Genomic DNA, 13612 nt, shown 5'->3' with positions numbered 1-13612 from the left:
TAAATTTTGAAAAACCATAAAATGCATAAAATTTAATCTATATTCGTTTTGTAATATTTTTGAGTGCACAGTTTTTTTTTTAAATTACGAAACTGAGTAGAAATTACTAGATTTTGAGTAAAATAGAACGTGCGTTTCGATTACAAGCAAGAAGCGTGTTAGTTGTAAACAAACATCATCGAAACATCAAAATATTCTGATCAAAGCTTTTAAAACAACTTAATTATTTATATATTGCTACACGAGTTGCTACAAACGAATCAGGTCATGAATAAACCCAGTTACTATCCAAATTACTATTCCCTTGATGACGTGATGGTAACCCAGGAACGAATTCCATGTCGGGCGCTGCATAATCTCTATCAAATGGGTAGGTACTCAAGCATTATCCAGACAGTAATTTAAACTTGTAAATTGTAGGATTCTTGGATTCCTCTGAAAAGTCCGATCACTTAGAGCCTAACCAACAACTCGAACTTCCTCTCTGGTATCTGCTGCAGCAGGATGAGCGAAGTCCAAATTTTGCGTGAGTTGAGCTACGGTTTCCTATCAAAGTGAATATCAATAATTTGCAAATTCTCTCTCCGTTTTTAGATTGATAGTTCCGGAAATTTTTACTGCGGCATATAAAGAAATTTACAAAGCGGACGCTAGCTACGTTGAGCTGGGCAAACTGAATAAATTTTACTACGAATTAGGCATGCATCTGTGTAAATTCGACACCGGAGATGACCTAGCGGAGATGCTATTCGATACTGCTCAAGAACGCGTGAAAGGAATCAAAGACATGTGCAATAATGTCAGCAGCGAAAATTTAATGGACAATAAGAAGCTGGAACATTTGGAACGTATGTTGTACGAAGCAGGAAGTAAAACTCACAAAATGTTTTCCGACTGGCTTCAGGAGAAATCGGTCAACATTAAATCGACAGAATTGGTTACGAACCACCGTAAAAGGAAACGCGATGCTCTGGATGGGGAGGAGGGTTCTTCGCAGTCATCACAACGAACTTCGATATAAGTTTCTTTCTTTTGCCTTTTTATAGCTCTAAACTGACTCGTTTTGTTCTTACGATGAGTTTTTATTCAATTAAATTTTGTAGCTTGATGTTCTAAACAGCAATTAGCTTTGCTAGCGTATTTCTCCTTTTTTGCTTCGAAAAATCCTTTAATGATGAGGCTCAGCATTCGGAGCTCCAACCTCCTGTTCTTCGGGGTTGTGCGGCCAAAACGATGGGCGGTTGATTGCATCCAAAGCTTGCTGTAAAATAAGTTCAGTTTGAGTAAATCTAAATTCCGAGAGTCCAATTCGAATAGCCTTACATCTGGATAGGCATCGCGGTAATCTTCCATGGTCATCTGGTCGAATGGCAGCAGAGCCTTCAGGGCTGCAATTTGGCTCTGGTAGTCAGTAATTCTGCCCTCGGAAACCTTGACAAACTTGGAAATTTCTTCATGGACCTGTTTCTCCTGGGCTTCTACCTGGGATGTTACGTTGTCAGCTGGATAAGGAACCTGCAGGGCTTCATACGCCTTTTGAAACTTATCTACCATACCAGCGACAGGGACATTCTTCTGGTAGAAGGCCCAGTCGAGCTTTGGTGGAGTTTCAGGGTTTGCCATGACGCTACAATGAAGTGACATTTATTGTTTAAAGCATTCAGTAATCGTGATTAGGTAGATGAATACAGCGTACAGTAAAACTAATAGGTAGACCTGATATTAAGTATGTTTTTAGTGGTTTGTTACACTACAATCTACCGACTCAGTTGTCTTCAACATAATTTATTTGAAAATGTTCTCTACAAATAGGAAGTAACATTTCATTACAACAGAAAATCACGCCTGCCTGCCACGACAATTAAATAGTCGGGAAAACGAAAAACAAAAAAACTATTTTCGTCATTATTGATTACGCAAACCATCTTCCATTTTCTCTGTTGCGGCATAATACGTACCTTCGTAGATATTTGTCGCTCATCGACTTGAATGCGGTAAGGTTAGTTTTCTGGTTCTGCGGAACGCGTTCGGCCAGGGCGGCCCAGTTGACGCTGGATTGAGCGATTCTGCGTGCGGCCATCGTTACTGATGCAGATGCTGACGAAGTAAGTTTACTCAGCTAACACACCTAGTTTGAATAGAATGAATTAATGCGAAAATTCCACTAAAAACTTTCCAGCGCAGATTACCTATCGATGTCGTTCGAAGTGCTAAGATTTTCGACTTACGTAATCTGTCAAAATGGTACCAGAGTTGCCAACATTATTTTTCTAATTGGAAAGATGCGGAGGATTCCGCACGTCATGTATAGAGATTGCTAAAGTGTGATTGTGTCAGTGATTTGTTTTCATCTGGAAAATTTTTCACTATGAAGTTTTTTTTCCCGATGAAAACATTTGCGTAACGTACACAGAAAAACAAAACTACCCACCGCTTGGGTTTTTTAAACTCAAATTTGAGTTATTTGACCTCTGTCCGTTTCATTTCCTCTCGCTATTGTTGTCAAAAATAGAACGAAAGATTCGACTCAACCGTCTAGTTCCGTACAAGAAGCCAAAATTGAGTAATATGCGATATACCCAAATTTGAGTTAATTGAACTTAATTTTGGGTAGAAAAAATTGAAAATTACTTAGCGATGGGTAATTTTTTTTGCCGTGCCTAAATGCAAACTACTTTGAGCCGGTTTACCCAAATTTGGCTTATTGTACGGAACATGGGAGATGAGTGAAAAGAACTTAATTTTGGGTTGTTTTGAATTTCTGTGTAGTGTGCATACGATAAACGTCAGCAAGCTCTATAAGAGCAACCGTAACGGTACGCTGCTAAACTCATTTTAGCAGCCCTCATCATAGCGCAGCTACCGTATCGGGGGTTGCCATACGAGTAACTAAAATAGTAGTCGGCTTCTCGGTGAGAAGCGCGTTACCAAATTTAGCAGCGCGATAGCAGCGCGGGAGAAAGGTTGCTATTCGTAGAAATGTCAAAATGCTCACTACCGGTACGGACTACGGCGAGTAAATTGATAACTGCGATAGCAGCGACCGGTGTGGAGAAGAGTGACTAAACTAAAATGAGAGCGCTGTGCGCTGTTAAAATAGTCGCTCAAATGACAACGACCGTTACGGTTGCTCTAATAAAAGCATAATAAATCCACACTCAAAAAATTCCACACATTTTTATTAGGCGAATTTCTATGTGAAATCCCGCATAAGCGCGAACCATAAATTGACCTTACCGAAAATGGTTAAGCATTTTATATAATTACTGCTAAACTTTAACTGTTGGTTATGGAACTTAACATCAACGTTTGTTTGATCAAGTTTTAGCCTTATCCCGACCAACCATTTCGTTAATTTTCTTTAATTTTCTATACACCGATCTTCAAAGCCATTCATAAGAAAAATCGATAGCGATCGTCACCATTTCATGAATAATTGTATAACCGTGAAACGTTTATAAAGATCATTCTCAAAATATTGCTACCAATCGTTACGATTGTGTTGCCAGATCAAAATATCGATTTCTGTTGTAAAATCAAAATATCGATACACAACTGCTGATTTTATTTGTGATTTTTTATCTGCATAATTTCTAGTTTCGATCCCATGCCATCTGGGGTGTACTGATTTCGTTGTTGGTTGCTAATCCTCGGGTCCACAGCTGCTGTTGATGAGCTTATCAACGACAGGCAAACACATGTGTGTGGTATGTGGTGTATGTGGTGTATTGAAATTTCTGTACATGAATTCAATATTTATATAAATTTATTTGTCATAACGATCAACTAGTCAGCCATGTAATAGTCTCAAAAATGTAATAGAGGTCAAAAAGGTATCAATTTACCTCATTGGGTTCTGTTGGTTACGCCCGCTCCAGATGTGTGTACTCCCACCGCTGATCTACGCCACTGACGAGTGAGTGCAACCACACCCATCGCTATACGAGGGATTGTCACGCGGTGAGAGGAAAAAGTGGTCAGGATGTAAACAAATCGAATCTATGGAAAGAAGACAAAACAAAAGTGAAATTGCCCTGCCAATTGCGAAAATTAAAACTACTTATATATATACTTATTATATACACTAAATCTACTGCTTAAACCTAGTGAACTAAACCTAGTGAACTAAACCTAGTGAACTTGAGTGCTAAATATTAGTTGCAAATTATTGATTCTTAATCTAGAGGTGAGAATATGAAATAGTATGACAGGAAGATTCTTAACCTATTATGTGCTATTATTAAGGTATCGATGAACCACTAGAACTTCTACTTGCCTTCTGAATAAGTTATATGTGGCCCGGAAAAAGGTGAGGTAAAAAGAATTTAAACCTAAAACATGATCCTTAACACAAACATCTAAATAGGTACCTACGCCTAAACGATTACTTATAACTACCAGCAAATTCGGCTGTTCTGTTACCGTTGATAGGTGAGACTTTATATCTAGAGCCAAGGCACACATTAGTAAACTAAACTTAAACCTACAGATTTCCTAAACCTACGAGAGTTGTTGGATCTCTCAAGCAATTATATTGCCATACAGCGAGAATCACTAAATGTAAGCATTACATGAAAATTATCCTAAATTAGCCTAACTTAACGGAGTATTCCACAGGAATTTTATAACTTTCATTCGCTGAAATACATTGGTTGGTGAATAAAGTTTATAGAATTTGATTCATTTTGGCTGTTACCAACAGGTTCCAAATGTTGAGAATCCCACCACGCATGCTATAACGGGTTATTAAATATATAGACGTAAACTTGAAGAACTACAATTGTAAACATTTGCTGCGTCGCGGCCATCGGTCTTCTCGTTCATTTACCGGCAGATTGCTTCTTCTGATGAAATGCTGAATATGTCGATAAATAATTTAAACATTGCCATCTGTCACCTGGTGTGTCTCGAACTCTCTTGCGATGCAAGTCGATAACAAGGAGATTATAAATGTGCATCGATAGCAATCTTTGTTGTTCTTTGTCAAAGTTCAAAGTTACGATGATATCAGTATTTAAATATTTATTGATGAATATTTGCAAAGAATACTAAAGTCCATGTGACATATCGAAATTAAAAAAAATTAGTATGGCACCTTTATAGATTACTATCATATGACCGAGGAAGAAATTATCTTAAATGTAAGTATCGATCAACAAAGATTTTTAAATGTGTACATCGAAATCATAGAAAATTTAAAGTAAAGAATTGCCGACATAAATCTTTATTTCTGTATAAAGAACTTTGAAGAAGTTTCACGAATGGTTGGTCGGGATGTATTATGGTTTTTTTTGGAAGTGGACCTAACAAAATTTAATAATGCACAGAAAAAAAAAGTTGTTGAATATTACATCCAAACTGCTGCAACCAGGTCAATCCATCGGTTGTGTAATATAACGTTGTACGATGTGCATCGATTTTGCGAACAAAATTACATCCATTGATGTAATATTGTATCTGCTTTTTGCTATTACATCATTATTTCATACATCAGCTTGAATTACATTGATCGATATCACATTTTTTTTTTGCTGTGTGGGTTAATACACACTTAAATTTTTTCACCGAGATTCCAAATGACTCCCACCGCGGGGTGCTAAATGGGTGTGCCAAATAGCAACTTTACCGTGAACGCACTCCCGGGCGAGCTCCCGGGTAGTAGCAGGTCTTCAAATTTGAAGACCGATTTGCAACCCGATATGGGTAGCTATTTTCTCGGCTATTTTGTTTGACAGCAGACCAAGAAAAGCGCGCCGAAGTTTTTGACGTTGGATAACGTCTTTCGGCAACATACGGGGATACAAAATTGAAAACAGTCATTTTGGATGCGTTACGAAAAATTAAAAGATTTTGAACGATAATAACTCAACCGTCTCTCGATAGATTTACGAGATAATGGCATCAATCGATTGGAAATATTTGCTGAATGTTTCAAAACTATTGATTTTGTTCTGTAAACTATTGAAAAATGGTTAAAAGTAAACCAATGTCTAAAGATGGTGAAAATCGATTGATTTTTTTATACACGGAACCGAATTTTGTTCATTTAAATCAAAAATATAAATGTTCATTCTATAAATATACGAATAATTCAAAATAAATTAAAAACATGTTTGCAACAAATATATATATGTTTGAATTAAAGTCAAAAGCATGTTTATTTCAACAATATATGATTTGGGTAAACGATTTTTAGCGTGCCCTGTCTTTTTTCCTTCTTGTTTACATTCGGAAAAAAAATTGCCCCGGCTTTGCCAATCAACTATGAAAATGGCCCGCAACAAAACCAAAATCATGGATCCGGAAACCCACCTAGGTAAGTGTCTGAACAAAGTTCAAGCTCGATAAAACCGGAGGAACCCCACAGTATCGACGTCACTCTGTCGTTTCTGATGCCGATCCCTGTATCATCCTCCTTCACAACTTCACAAGAAAAACGAAAATCCGAAATGGATTTTGAATCTATTCCGGATCCTCCAACACCGAACGTAGAAAGAGGCCGGTGTGAGGACCAGCGTTAGAAACGACAAAGTGACGCTAATATCACAAAGTTTCACTGGTTTTACTGAACTGGAATCTCCGGACACTCATCCCGACGGGTCCCCGCATGTCGGACCAGGACCCAAACAACCACAGGCCACCCTTAATCGCACCCGAAAAAGAGCAGGAGTTTAGATGCCCTGTCTGCAGATCGTTTTTTTCGTCTCATTGCAATCCATTTTTTTTTGCTTTATCCTACATTCGAATGCTAATATAATTTAAAATTAAGTATGTTTCTTTCAAACATTTGAAGCATGTTCAAAATAAAAATATTTATTTTTGTTCGCATAGGTTTCTAACCAAACAAAAATATTCACGTTTATTTTCAACACGAATATTTTTAAAATAAACGTAACATTATTTTTATTTTAAACATTAATATCACATGACTTCAAACATGGAATACGTTTGAAATAAACCTTTTTTATTTTTGTGGCCAGAACAAACTGAGTTTACGTTTAAATTTACCTAAAATATTTTTGTTTCAACAATAAATTTTTCTGCGTGTATTAGAATGTTTTGGTTCTATCTCTTTCACTCTATTCAAAACTGAAATGCATAAAAAATGACAAAATGATACGCACTCTTTGCACACTGTCAAAGAATCATTGTACACAAAATCAACTTTGTTCAAATCAAAACAAAAAACTAACCCATCTGGTGGATGATGGCACAAGCTTCCAAGAAAATTCTATTACAGTGAACCACATTATTTAAATGGATTTCTTCGCCAGTTAGTCGTCTGTCACTTCGTTTGTGCTATAAGTCAACTAATAAGTAGACGCCTTGCAAAAAGTTAATAAAGATCATGTGTCAAATGAAATGTATGAGCGGTCACACATACCTTTTATGCATTCCTATAGGACCTATGTGGTTTGTCTTATGGAATGTATAAGGCTGATGTTTTGGCAAAAATGTATAAATGAAACACACACACTTAGATTTTTTTTGCCGAGATGGGCACCACCAAGCAGCTCGGTATTTTATTTTGCTGGATTTCAGTGAAAAATTTGCCGAGATTCAGCAAAAAATATGTTTGTAAACTGATATCTCGGCAAAATTCCCATTTGTTAGCTGAATCTCGGCAATTATTTCACTGAGTTCCAACTAAATAAAATGCCGACCTGCTCGGTGGTGCCCGTCTCGGCAAAAAATCTAAGTGTGCATGAATAAAATAATTGATTTCGTGCAGCAAAAAAAGTACCGAACAAGATTTAAGAAATTTGGTGTGCACATACCTACACACAAAAAATTATCGTTAATAAAATTAAAAAAAGCATTGGTGAAATTAAAAGTTTGCGTTGGTTCTTTTTGGTAGAAAGTCTTCAGCATTCAAAACAAAACTCAGTCAACTGTTAATTCAAAAGTTGTTTGCTCCCTACTTTTAAAAGTTAAAACTTTCAAAATGAATTGTTGTACTGTCAAATGGAAAGCGTGGGAGTGTTGAAATTAAAAGCGGATTAGATATTTTTAATTAAAACAACTTTTAATACGAAAGAATGGTATTTCGGATCGTAAAAATATATATTTTCAATTTAAAAACAAGTATTTTAATTTTTACAATATAATTTTCATTTTAAGACCTAATTTGTATTACATTAAACATTATTACTATTCAAATGATTTATTACTAAATATATTTTATTTACATTAAAACTGGATTCCGTTATCTGGTTCCGGACTAAGCTGCTCTGGTCATCCGTCTGATTTATCCGAAAGAATTTGATCTCATCAGCTGATGCTGCGGACATCCTCTATTGGGACCATTTCGTCCACCCGGTTTCCTAAAGCGTCGGTGCAGTGGCCTTGGAATCCTCCAAAGATTTTCTTTCTACGGACTGATTCGCTCGAAGTCGAGTTTCTTAGCATAAACGTCCTGGTATGCTTCTCAATTGGGTTGTACATCGGAGAATTTTCTTCCTGCCTCAAGCGTGGCTGAATCAGCAGCTTGTTAGCCGTGTACGCTTCCCGATTCACAACCTACCTTTTCCGTTGAAATAAGCTCGTTTTTTTCTGCAAAAATACAACAAAAACTGTTTTATTTCCTGACGGTGAGGGTTTTAAAATCTATTCTTACTTATTGCACCTTTCGACATTTCCAGAAGCTATTTCGTGGCGTTGATCCATAAGCAGTTCCAATTGTCAGGATCAGAATGCATGTTTGTTCGAGCCGGACGTCACACTTGCGGAACCCTTGCTCGCTGACCATTCAGGCACACTGAGCTTATTTCGTTGGTTGCTATGACACTTGAAATTTGTTGAAATTAGTGGTGGCTCGAGTTGTGGTGTACCGCTCTGCTAGTAGCAGGAACCGATTCCAATGACATAGATAAACCGGCGGAAGAAAAATTTGGACAAGTGGAAGCACTCCTGCTGCTCACTGCTACGTCTTGTTTACTTTAGCACGTGTAAAATTTAGCAGAAAACTAAGGTGCAGTGCTGCCAAAACTTTGCAATTAAGAGGTATTTTTGACAGTTATACAATTTTTATTTAAAAAAAATCCACTTTTAAAATTACAAGTCGAAAGTGAAAGAAACACTTTTGAACGAAAAAAAAAAGTTTCGTTTTGAATATTTTCGTAGTTAAAACTGCGAAATCTGCGAAACTTTCAATATAAAATTGCATAATTTTTAGAGCTACAATATTTGTTTTTTGTGTGTACACTAATACAATTCCACACATTTTTATTGACGAATTTCCATGTTAAATTCCACATAATTTTCATGTGGCCACACATAAAAAGAATCCACCCAGAAGCACACATGAAATTTATGAGTCAAATGAATAGTATGTGTGGTTACACATGGCTTTTGTATTCACGCTGTGAGTTGAGTTTGGACCTAGGGGAAGTACAACTTGATCTGCAGTCTCTAACTCTAAAGGCCGGAGCACAATAGATACGTTTTCAGGTTTTTTGACAGTTAGACCATACATTATCTGTCAAAAAAAACCCGAAAACGTATGCATTATGCGCTGGCCTTAAGACTAGTAGGTCCCGAAGAAACGTGCTCAACTTTTTGGCTCAGCTCTGGTACTATCTTCGGTCCCAAGCTAATCGATTCACCCCTCGAAACATAGGAAAATCCACTAACCCCTCATTTTATCTGTCAAACTTTTACACAGCAAAAAAAGTTGTTGAATATTACATCGAAACTGCTGCAACCAGGACAATCCATCGGTTGTGTAATATAACATTGTACGATGTACATCGATTTTGCGAACAAAATTACATCCATTGATGTAATCCCGCATAAACAATAACCATAAGAAGCACCTAACCACCAATTCGGGATATCATCCCAACTTTATGCGGTATGGTCGTACCATCTATGATATCGTAATTGTATGGTACCCGTTTATTAGGGATATTGTATCTGCTTTTTGCTATTACATCATTATTTCATTCATCAGCTTGAATTACGTTGATCGTTATTACATTTTTTTTTGCTGTGTATAACGAATCAAAACAAACATTGTGTAGTATTATAATTTCGACTTGAATGGGTTACGTTAATCATTTGCTTGGGACCAATAGACTGCCTAGTGAGCCAATTTAAAATCGTTAGTTACGTATTGATTGTTGGTATTACTTATGCGTCTTTTCAGAAACATATGGGAATTCTGGAAGTGAACCATATTGTTAGTTTATAATATTCGCCTTCACTAACCTTTGCACCCTTCCGAGATGTGGCTTCGGATTTTTTTCCCCGAGATCCGGCTTCGATCTGGCTGCCAGAATCCAGCTTCGGCCTCCCTGCCGGGATCCGGCTTCAGGCTATGCAATTTCCTAAAAAAAAAAACAAGTAATTAAACAACAATCAATTCACATTTACTTATATCAAATAGCCTTTAATTTTCCCGAAATAAATTTTATTTTTACTCCTTCACTTCTTTTATTTTCACTTCTCAACAAAAACACACAAAAAAGTTGGAAGGGTTGTATACTAGATACGACCGTAGGGTTGGCGTTGGATAACGTCTGTTATGTGTTGTACTTAATTGTGTATATTATATTTTATGAATATTCCTTAATAACTCTTTTGCGAAAGTTTGCTGGCCCTAAAAAGGGCCGTTTTGTTGGGCTGATGTTGTTGACAATGGAACGGGCGACCTTGTTGGAAGCTTATATAGAAGAACAGAAAATATCAGAGGTGTCAGATACTCGCATACGTACGTTAAACTCTTTCTTGATAATGTTGTTCCAACGCGCTCGGCGTAGTTGCCCTTGCGGAGCAGACGGTGAATACGACCGACTGAGAACTGCAGCAGCTGGGCATTCCATGACGGCGGCCCAGTATACCGGAGCACTGGCATCAACGCACTCGGCGTAGTTGACCTTTCGCCCCCAGGCTCTGCTGCCACTGCTCTACTGCCGTTGCTCTGCTTCCGCTGCTCTGGTACTGCTGCTCTGCTGCTCCGCTGCTGGGTCGACGATCGGATAGACAATGATGGAACGGGCGACCTTGTTGGACGCTTATATAGTAGAACAGAAAATATCAGAGGTGTCAGATACTCTCATCTGATGTCTCGGTTGGAGAAAGTATAAGCACAAACGAAGTGACAGACGACTAACTGGCGAAGAAATCCATTAAAATAATGTGGTTCACTGTAATAGAATTTTCTTGGAAGCTTGTGCCATCATCCACTAGATGGGTTAGTTTTTTTGTTTTGATTTGAACAAAGTTGATTTTGTGTACAATGATTCTTTGACAGTGCGCAAAGAGTGCGTATCATTTTGTCATTTTTTTTATGCATTTCAGTTTTGAGTAGAGTGAAAGAGATAGAACCAAAACATTCTAATACATTTGGTGAAAATGCTAGTATAATCCAGTAGTAGTGTTGCCATGTGGTACAATCCAGTAGTAGTGGTGTTGCCATGTGGTACACTGAAAAATTGAAATAGCAGGTTAGTCACTAAAGTTTTCGAGCCGCTCCGTCTGTCACTTCGTTTGTGCTTATAGTACGTTCAGACTACAGAGTTATAACATGTTATAGCGCTATCTTGATGGTGGTTTCTGTGTTGCAATTATTTGACAACCGTTATAACACAAACGAAGTGACAGACGGAGCGGCTCGAAAACTTTGGTGACTAACCTGCTATTTCAATTTTTCAGTGTACCACATGGCAACACCACTACTACTGGATTGTACCACATGGCAACACTTTTACTGGATTGTACTAGCATTTTCACCAAATGTATTAGAATGTTTTGGTTCTATCTCTTTCACTCTATTCAAAACTGAAATGCATAAAAAATGACAAAATGATACGCACTCTTTGCACACTGTCAAAGAATCATTGTACACAAAATCAACTTTGTTCAAATCAAAACAAAAAACTAACCCATCTGGTGGATGATGGCACAAGCTTCCAAGAAAATTCTATTACAGTGAACCACATTATTTAAATGGATTTCTTCGCCAGTTAGTCGTCTGTCACTTCGTTTGTGGTTATAACATATTATAACCATAGAGGTAACTCTAAGACTAGAAGGTCCCGAAATAAAGTGCTCAAATTTTTGGCTCAGCTCTGGTACTCTCTTCGGTCCCAAGCTAATCGATTCACCCCTCGAAACATAGGAAAAACGAATAACCCCTCATTTCATCTGTCAAACTTTCATAGCGAATCAAAACAAACATTGTGTAGTACTAGAATTTCGACTAGAATGGGATACGTTAATCGTTTGCTTGGGACCAATAGGCTAGTCAAGTAGTGAGCCAATTTAAAATCGTTAGTTTCGTATTGATTGTTGTTATAACTGCTCAGTCTGGCCAGCGTTTTATACATTTTATGAATAATCAGCAATATAAATTTGCAAAAAGGTATAAGGAGATTTCTATCCGTGTGGATTTGTTCGGTGAAATATAATTTTTACCAAATGATTTGTAAACAGTATTATTTTACCAATTTTCCGCAATCATAAGTGCTGAATTTCCATAATTTGCAGAAATTTACCGAAAACTGTAAATCAAATTTGCTGATTGAAACTGTAAATGGCTGCGATTCCGAGCGATTCCGCCATTCTGTAAAAATTGTAACGAATGTACTGTATAAATAATCTTTTACAAAGAAACAGCAATAAAGTACAGCATTTCCGTAAAACTTACTGAACAGATTTGTAAACTTTGTGCTGTCAAACTCAACCTTTCCTGCCATTTCGTTGTTGAGTGTTCTTCGGTCCAATTTACACCGAAAATTTAATTTGTTTTCATTTCTGGGTCATTTTCTTTCAGACGCCATGAACGTTAGGAAATTCAATTTCCCCCTCAAAAGTGAATTTTAGCACGGTTTGCTGAGTCCGACTTCATTACTAATTGTTTTTATTATGTTTGTACGAACGCAATATGGAAATGCCTATTCAAAAATAAATGGTTAAATCTAGGGGCCAGACAGCTTTAAATCATGAGTAATTTTTAAGCAAATTTTGAGTAGCTCTGAGTTACTCGCGCTGCTCAATGATGAATATCGTTGTCAACATGTCAATATGTATCGCAGCAACTCAGTCAACGAGAGAAAAGTTTTGATCGAGTTATGTGTCACTCACCGGTGAAAGTTCAAAACAATTTTGTAATCTGTTGATACCTTGTCGTAATTTTCTTTTATTCTAGCGTATCAGTTGCATTGCTGGAATTTTACATAACTTTAATTACTTTGGTCAGCCATGATTGAGAAACAACCCAACAAATAATTTGAGTTGATTAACAGCTAAAAAGGCCATTTTTTAGCTGAAGAAGCTTATTTTTGCCTGAATAAGCTCTTATTCAACATTCAATGTTTGTTGGGAAGTCGCTTCTACCATAGAATTATTCCAGACATCGCAGCTTGTCTTGTCAGTGGAAGTGGCACACCGACAACCCTGCCATTAGTTCCTGAAAATCCATGAGCTTTATGGATCAGTGTAACATATAATTGAAAATACTTTCAAAGAAACTAATCAGTTGTAAATAAATAAAACATCATCATTTATTTCTTCATAACTGCATTTAAGGACAATTTCGAAATTTTGAACATATTTGAAAGATATATATGAGTCAGCTTAAATTGTCCAAATTCGTTTCAAAATATGAGGT

At 37.0% G+C, this 13612-nt stretch overlaps 2 protein-coding genes across 2 annotated transcripts; one reads left to right on the top strand and one right to left on the bottom strand.

The window, feature by feature from the left end:
* The first annotated feature begins 212 nt into the window (after positions 1–212).
* Psf3 (DNA replication complex GINS protein Psf3) lies at positions 213–1248 on the top strand. Its single transcript, XM_065236022.1, has 3 exons — positions 213–370; positions 421–526; positions 595–1248. Exons 1-3 carry the CDS (start codon positions 268–270, stop codon positions 1019–1021), a joined length of 636 nt encoding a protein of 211 aa, XP_065092094.1. The 5' UTR covers positions 213–267; the 3' UTR covers positions 1022–1248.
* On the bottom strand, positions 1062–2259 carry ATPsynD (ATP synthase, subunit D). The gene is made up of 4 exons (XM_065236024.1): positions 2190–2259; positions 1959–2128; positions 1324–1627; positions 1062–1261 (listed from the first exon to the last, which is right to left on the bottom strand). Exons 2-4 carry the CDS (start codon positions 2078–2080, stop codon positions 1169–1171), a joined length of 519 nt encoding a protein of 172 aa, XP_065092096.1. The 5' UTR covers positions 2081–2128; positions 2190–2259; the 3' UTR covers positions 1062–1168.
* Positions 2260–13612: the final 11353 nt, after the last annotated feature.

The sequence above is a fragment of the Ochlerotatus camptorhynchus genome, unplaced genomic scaffold, assembly GCF_037179485.1.
Source record: "Ochlerotatus camptorhynchus isolate MF236.1 unplaced genomic scaffold, CSIRO-AGI_Acam_v1.1 ptg000518l, whole genome shotgun sequence".
Classification (NCBI taxonomy): domain Eukaryota; kingdom Metazoa; phylum Arthropoda; class Insecta; order Diptera; family Culicidae; genus Ochlerotatus; species Ochlerotatus camptorhynchus.
Note: the sequence above shows the minus strand (reverse complement) of the source record. Positions and strands in the feature narration are given on the sequence as shown.

Excerpts from the sequence above, each read along its gene's own strand:
- Psf3 (XM_065236022.1), top strand. The coding sequence starts at position 268 with ATGAATAAACCCAGTTACTATCCAAATTACTATTCCCTTGATGACGTG. Across the intron at positions 371-420 it reads GCATAATCTCTATCAAATGG|GATTCTTGGATTCCTCTGAA; the intron begins GTAGGTACTCAA and ends TGTAAATTGTAG. Across the intron at positions 527-594 it reads GAGCGAAGTCCAAATTTTGC|ATTGATAGTTCCGGAAATTT; the intron begins GTGAGTTGAGCT and ends CTCCGTTTTTAG.
- ATPsynD (XM_065236024.1), bottom strand. The coding sequence starts at position 2,080 with ATGGCCGCACGCAGAATCGCTCAATCCAGCGTCAACTGGGCCGCCCTG. Across the intron at positions 1,628-1,958 it reads AGCGACAAATATCTACGAAG|CGTCATGGCAAACCCTGAAA; the intron begins GTACGTATTATG and ends ACTTCATTGTAG. Across the intron at positions 1,262-1,323 it reads ACCGCGATGCCTATCCAGAT|CAAGCTTTGGATGCAATCAA; the intron begins GTAAGGCTATTC and ends CTTATTTTACAG.